Source organism: Tyto alba, unplaced genomic scaffold, assembly GCF_018691265.1.
Source record: "Tyto alba isolate M040663 unplaced genomic scaffold, T.alba_DEE_v4.0 Super-Scaffold_27, whole genome shotgun sequence".
NCBI lineage: Eukaryota > Metazoa > Chordata > Aves > Strigiformes > Tytonidae > Tyto > Tyto alba.
Genome location: NW_024881301.1, coordinates 2782740 through 2790112, shown reverse-complemented (window position 1 = coordinate 2790112; position 7373 = coordinate 2782740). Strand labels below are relative to the sequence as shown.

The following is a 7373-nucleotide window of genomic DNA, read 5'->3' as shown; positions in this document are numbered from 1 at the left end:
TTTTTTCTGTTAACTGTTACACCTTTTTCTTGCAGCTCAAGTTCTCAGCCATTATTAATCGTAGTAACTTTTTACAGTTAGTTCTGTTCTATTTCTTTCATCTCCATTAACCCTTTAACTCCACTATGAGCTTTGATGTCAATCCTAATAAAGAGCAATATTTACCAAAAAAGCAGGGTATTTAGAGATACCAGAGACTGACCATTGGCAATTGGTTGTGAGCATCTTTACGCCTCGTTAGCAAGGCACAGGAGATTTGCTAGGAATATACATTTCTGTAGGGGAAGTGAGGGTTGCAAGGTGCAGCTGAAAAGAGTCTGGGGAATGTGAGAGGAAAATTGCACTGGCTGACATTTTGAACAGCAGCTCCAGGTTGGCTGTCTCTGGGAAGACTTTTGAAGTGTAGATTAAATAACTCCAGATGATGACAAAAAAAAAAAAACTTTGTTAAGAAAACAAAGGGTCTGGGCTTTCAGCCACTTCGGGGTGGTGGTTGTTTTTGCGTCTGAGACTGAACCCCACACTTGTTCACTGCTACTGCTTCAGCTGCTCCTAGGGAGTGCCCATTTCGTACATCCCTTTTAGGAGATTTTTTTTTGTGTGTGTGTGTCTTGACTTCACCGTAAAATTGTCAGTAAGACTCTGTCGCTTTGCTTTTTTCCCTTCCCCTGCCTGTGCCCGGGGGTGGGGCTGGGTAGCACCCTCTTCTCACAGGACGGCTGAGGGTTGGGAAGGACCTTAAAAATCTCTGCACTCCCACCCCCCCCCCGCCGCGGAGCTGGGGTTGGGGGGGGGGAGGAAGGGAAACCCGTCCCTGGGTGGGCTCGAACCACCAACCTTTCGGTTAACAGCCGAACGCGCTAACCGGTTGCGCCACAGAGACCGCCGGCGGGGGGGCCCCGGCCTCGCGCCGCTGCGCGGGTAGAGCCGCCGGCTGCGCGCAGCCACTGCGCGGGGGGGGGGCGGGGCGCGCAGCCTCTGCGCGGGGGGGGGGGCGGGGCGCGCAGCCTCTGCGCGGGGGGGGGGCGGGGCGCGCAGCCTCTGCGCGGGGGGGGGGGGCGGGGGCGCGCAGTCTCTGCGCGGGGGGGGGCGCTGGGGCGCGCAGCCTCTGCGCGGGGGGGGGGGTGGGGGCGCGCAGCCACTGCGCGGGGGGGGGGGGGGCTGGGGCGCGCAGCCTTATCAAACCTGCTCATCAAACTGGGGCCGGGCCAGGCGGCCGCGAAGAGAGGGGGGACCGCGGAGCAAAACGGGAGTAAAGCTCGGTCGAAGTTTTCCCCCCCCTGAACCTGGAGTGTCAGCGGGCAGATTAGTTCTGTACTTTAAAAAAAATCGGTGCCTTGGTAACTACAAGCAGATTTAGAGGCGGTCTTGCAGGAAAGTAAATATGTTTTTAAGGCTCGCCTTCGCATGGCAGCAGCTGGCAAAGGCAAGAAGACGTCAGTAGAGATGGGTATGACCAAAGTAAGGACAAACCTACTAGCCCTTTGCTTGCAGCTGCGTACTCACTCCTCCTAGTTTCAGCTGCTAAAATATGATCTGGTCAACTAAGCTTTAGCAATTTCCTCTGGTTATAACAACAAAAAGTGTGAGTGCTCTCACAGCTGCATAATGCCATGTTTGCTATTAGGGTAGTAACAAAGAAGTGCTGGCAGGCGGTGCAGGTGTGCCCTCATAGTTGCAAGAGGTGTTGGTGATACTCAGAAAGTCAGACATTTATTTATTTTCCATGTGCAGGGTTCATCAGGAGCGAATCCCAGGCACTGAGCGTTTTGTCTCAATTTATTTGCTAGCTGCTACAGATGAGACCATATGCAGTTTCACCATTTGGTGTTTTAGTATTGGGGTATAGTTACTACCAGCTAAAACAGCAGATCCTTTGGAAGTTAAAGCATCATTTCTGGTATCTTCCCAGTCCTGTATTTCTAAACAGAGCACGGTTTCAAGCCCTGGCCTATGAATTGCATCAGTACAGAGCTGGCTGCACTGAGCACAGTAGGTTAGTGCTCGTATCCCCATTTCTGGTCTTGCCCATTTCCTGTGATATTCCTCCTCCTTTCACCCACACCTGTGGATTCCCCCACTATGCCCAGGGAACATCACCGCAAAAAAAAAAAAGTGAGAACTCAGCCAAGGATGTCAGAGCTGACCTGTTTTGTCTGTCATCGCTGAAGCAGATAGCGAGGAATCTTGCCCACGGTGCGCACCTCTGCTAGAGAACCTCACAGCAGTAGGAAAGAAATTGAGCTCGTCTCTATTTCTCCTGACTGTGTTTAAATAGAACTGCATTCTTTACTCTTGCGTGCTACGTTTAATTTGTGAACTCACCGAGATGTCACCTTTTTCCCAGAATCATTGGGCTTTCTTTAAAGGGTGAAATGGTTTTATTGCCCTTGGAGAATGCAGCAGAATTTTTGCATTCACGTATGGTAGAGCATGAGATTACAGATTTTCAGCCAAAGAAAGAGACATGACTGTCTGTCCTTTAAATACGGATTTTAAAATAGAAGATGGTTTATCTTGCCTGCAGATGTACAGAAGCAATGAAAAGTGAATGCTGTAGTTTATTAAGCAAAATTTCTTGTTGCAATGAAGGCAGCTTTTTTTTTCCTCTATCTGATGCTCTGGGAGGTGAGGAAAGAGCAGCACAAGCAGTATGAAGCTTATATCCTAATTTTATAGTAAATGTTCCACATGGATACATGTATTTTAAAGACCAGTTAGCATTTTCAGACATAAATGGCCTGGCACTGTGCAAAGGGATAAATGTTCTTCTTGTAATACTTTTTAAAGTTAATATTTGGCACAAATCACTAATTCTGAAGAAAATACCTCAACTCTTCATATCAAGATGGAACAATCACTTCAGCTTAAATACAGGAAATGTTGGGCATAATAGCCATTACTTGCACAGATCTTGTTAACAAGAACATAATTTCCTAATCACTCCCTTGAAAGCAAACCCAGATGATAGAAGCATAGTTGAGCTCCTGCCAAACACCTCAAGAACTCCGATTTCACACCCAAGCTCCTGCAGGAGTGCCAGGATAACCTCAACTATTCAGTGAAAAAACCCCTTAAGCACTATGCTTATAGTCCCTTATACTTCTATTCTTAAATACAAAAACTATCAATTGGGATAGTACAAAAACTTGAGTAAGAAACAAGAGTGCAGACATCTAGATGCGTTTGTATTACACGCCTGGGTAATACGTAACTCTGCAGGCAATATTGCCTTAGTGGCAACATCCTAGTCCATCTCCCTATCCTCTTGAATTAGGCCTTGAGAAAAAAGAAAGTTGACCCTTTTTTTTTTTTTTAAGATCTAGAGTAGTTAGAGGACAAAAGAATAGATTCTAGTTTTTATTGGTGGTGGTCCCTCCACAGTGAGGGCATGTGTGTGATTTAACGAGGCATGCAAACAGCTTTGATCTTGCATCATTTTCATGATGCAAGTGATGAAAACAGGAGCCTTCACTGGTGGTGGAAGCTCATCAAGAGGTGATGCAAGTGGCAATTGCTGCAAGTCCATAGATGTGTTGGTTTTTCAATGCAATGCATCTCTAATACAAATAAAGACTAAAGCTGTTAGACTTCCCTCAAGTTGTTACGGCAGTGCTTTTAAAAAGCAAACAACCAACCGAGCTCACTCACTAAATGTTTGTAGACCACGTTGCAGGAAATGCAAATATTAGAGCTAGCTTTAATTTTATTTATCTACATTTTTCCCATTAGTTCATGAAACTATCAACTAGTTATCTACTTTTTTTAAAAACAACCAGAGCACATAACAAGTTGACAAGATTATTATCTTGCTCTGGAGAAGTTTTTATAGGCTCTCTGGGTTTCTAAATAGGATAAAGGGTGGAGCTAGCCATTTAGCCACACCCATGGTGAGGTTTATAAAAGGAAGTTGTCTGAGAGAAGCTTTTCTCTACCAGTCTGTGGTAACTGGCAGTTTTATTTAACAGGATTTTCTCTTAAAAAAAAAAAAAAATCCTACTATGTTGAGGCTGCATAAAGGTTCCCATAGTGGGGATACTCCTCTAAATGAATCTTTGAAGCAGCAAAGTAAGGTAAGTCATGGAGTCTACTTTACTACTTTAGTTTATTTTTGCACAAAAAATTTCTGTGGCAGAGATCTGGTTGTTATTGTAATTTCAAAGGTCTGTATTTTCTCTACCATATATAATTGGAATTTTGTTCTCTGTAGTTTAGCACCCCTGTAATACTAATTCAAATAGAGAAAAAATAACCTTAAAGCAAAAAAATCCTCAAACTTATTAGAGTTTGGAGAGGTTGTTTTATGTCATAGGGTGGTCAGGCTTTGAGGACTGATGACTTTGAGGGGTAATTTGCACCACCTGTCCATAGGGCTAAGATTAATGTTGTAATTGTGCTGCTCTTCATAAGTCACACCAATATTAATTTCTCAAGCATATAAATAATAGATATGTTATGCTTTATTGCACAATTGCTGTGACTTAATCATCATTTTCTGATACACCCAGGAATCCTGCCATAATTTTTGGTTTATACTGTATCACAGTCTCCTTATGTATACATGCAAATAATTGCTTATCAGTTACTCTGTTCAGCAGAGGTCTTGTGCGTTACTGTAGATGTCCTTCAATGAGATTAGGTGCTATGAAGGTTTGTTTGCTATTGGACACAGGTGTCCATGTTGGTATGATAATTCTGTAGACAGGACTGTATCAGTTTCCAAGATGACTGGGTGAAATCTTTCGTAATCATCACCTGAAATCAAATGCTTTGTATCAAAAAGTGATCACAACAGTGTAGGGTGTGTATCATGGATGTGTCAAGCATGCTGGTCAGCGTAAAAAATACCTATCTCATTACAGTGATTACATAGCTCGGATTATTGCTGGTGTGATGATAAAGTAGAATTGTAAGGAATTGGAGAGAGGGGAATGAACCTTGAAAATAGTTTTTAGGGTCTCCTTTCAGGCCTCTGGGAAAACAGAAGGAAGTCAGGACTTCAAAAACTTAACAGTCAACCAGAGACAAGTGTCTTAAAAGTTAACTTTTTCCTCCAATTACTTTATCTGTACACAACTAGATCAGGGAAGAGTAATACTTTTACTCTTGTGAGCCTTCAGTTTAGTAGGAGTAGAAGTCACTAATAATTTTGTTATGCATTGTGCCCAAAACATGGGAAGTATTCGAGGGTAACTAGTTTACTAGTTGTTCTCCAGAGTATACTGGTATAACTACTACATGCTACAAAAATAACCAAAGTGACGGTTTCCACAAAGCTGGTGGTGTTGAAGGGTTCTCTTTTTCAAGCTGTAAGCAAAACTCTGAATTAGCTGGCAAAAAGATGACTGATGGCCTCTTGGGCAAAATGGTGTGACATAAGTTGGAGAGGCTGTCAGAGCATTTTGACTTTGTGTGATTAGTAGACATGAGAAAATAAATGTATTTTGCACTTGAATAGACGCATTTTCCACCTTGATAATTCTGTGGTTTTTCTTTGGAGCTTTTCCTGTCAATATTAAACTTGTAGAACGCTTAACTTGAGGAGCGTGGTCATTTCTGCTTTTTGCCATGTGTTTTTACTGATATGTGACCAATTGCGGCTGTGCTGGATTGTGGTGAGAGGAGTCTTGTTCAACAGCATAGCTGTCTCCTGCAGGGGAGTCCCCTTGGCTTTATCTGTTGCCATTCTTCCGGGAGGTTGGCATGCTGCAGTTAGATTGTTCATAGGTATTTTTAAGTGCATTGTGTTTATTTTAAGTGCCTGATGTAGACCAAACTGTTAAAAAATATTTGCTGTTATCTTTTGTTGTATTAGTACAGTAAATGAGAGAGATGAAGGAAGAATAAAATACTGTCAGTACTGGCAGAGAATCTTAGATGTGCCTGCTCTTTGATACTTTTGATTGGGTTTTCTGATTCAGGGAGAAAGTTTGAACTTTTTCAAGTGGGTAATGTAGAGTTAGTTACTTTTTGACATCGCTGCATAGCTTAACATGTTTGTAAATTTGATTACTCCTCTAAGCAGGGATTAAAGTGACATCTGTCATTTTGTGACTTGAAAAGCAATTTGTGGACTAAAATACTTATCCAGCATAATTCTGACACTAACCTGCTATTTGACACAAATGAGTCAAGGGACACTGACTGTCCTATGGCTGATTACTTATTATATTTGAAAAATATAGATAAATCTTCAGAAAGCTACTTTTGAGTAGCGAAACTGCAAGCCTCATTTGATTTTTTTGGAGACACATATGTAGTAAATGCAGAAAGTCCAGAGGTGACTTCTTGGTGGCGAGCTCAGTAATTAAGAGGCAGATGGCCAATGACAATTTCTTTGAGGCGGTGTGTGAGGACTGACGCTGACGGCTGGATGACTCTGATGCGGTATTCTGTTAGCCTGTTCACATTTCAGTGCTTTTGCTACTAGAAGATTCAGGCACAAAACTTCAGCATATTTGGGTGGATGCTGAAATTAAGTTTTGCTCCGGATTCCCCCCCCTCCTTAATTCAAGCGTGGTAACACAAGTGTGTTCAGAGCTGAGCTGGGGGAGCGATGTGGGGCGGCTTGCAGGTTTGGCTGGGGCAGGTGCAGGGGTGGTCGCGGAGAAGGGGGAGGCATGGGAGGCCTGAGAGGGCCCAAGGGGAGGAGGTGGGTTCCCAGGAGGATGAGGAGGGCAGAGAGGAAGGAGAGAGGCCCTGTCACAACAGCAGCTTCTGAGTCTTGGCCCCGCCTTTAAACACTGCTGGCTCTGCATGGTCTTCACTGTCTCTCCTTGTTTCCCATCATCTCTTCCACTACCACCAAGAAACTGAGTTTTCTAACTCATGCCTTAAGGACAGAATCCATTTTTCGCTACCTTCCTAGGTCAGCCAAGGTCAGTTTTACCTGCACCGCTGAGAAGACCCAAGCTGACCCTGCCTAGCTGGGTGCCCTTACTGAAGCAGCACAACACTATGGATTCTCCTGTTCAGCTGCTGTTTATTTAGATTGTGGAATCCTGAAATCAGAAGGGTTTTACAAATCACAAAATCATTCCAGTAACTGGATTTCCTTAAATAGTATTTATTTTCTCAGGGCAGTGCTGTCAAGGGAAGAGTCAGCTGGCTTTTGCTGCCCTAGTTTAGCTCAAGTCAAACTAAGTTGCTGAGTTTCAACAGTAAGTCTTGTAGATTTGAGGTATTTCGGTTTTTGTCCACCTGCCAATCATGCATATAAGCAACAATTTCCATCACAAGGAAGAAGCCTGAAGTTCAGCTCCTTTTGTGCAAGCTGGAAGAGGAGTCGCAAAGGATATGGTATACAATGAAAACTCTCTATAGGTAACTGAGATCTAAATAACGAATTGAGAAAGAAATATAACTGCCAGACA

The 7373-nt window shown here is 43.5% G+C and overlaps 1 protein-coding gene and 1 non-coding gene across 2 annotated transcripts in view; one reads left to right on the top strand and one right to left on the bottom strand.

Annotated features, from left to right (window-relative positions):
- Positions 1-809: 809 nt before the first annotated feature.
- On the bottom strand, positions 810-883 carry TRNAN-GUU. Its single transcript has one exon. It is a non-coding gene; the product is annotated as a tRNA-Asn (tRNA).
- Positions 884-3960: 3077 nt separating this feature from the next.
- Positions 3961-7373, top strand: part of MAPRE2 (microtubule associated protein RP/EB family member 2) — a 92326-nt gene continuing 88913 nt past the window's right edge. The window contains exon 1 of the mRNA XM_033001148.2: positions 3961-4073. Within this exon, the coding sequence (XP_032857039.1) occupies positions 4002-4073 (72 nt within the window). The 5' untranslated portion in view covers positions 3961-4001. The remainder of the gene's footprint in view (positions 4074-7373) is intronic.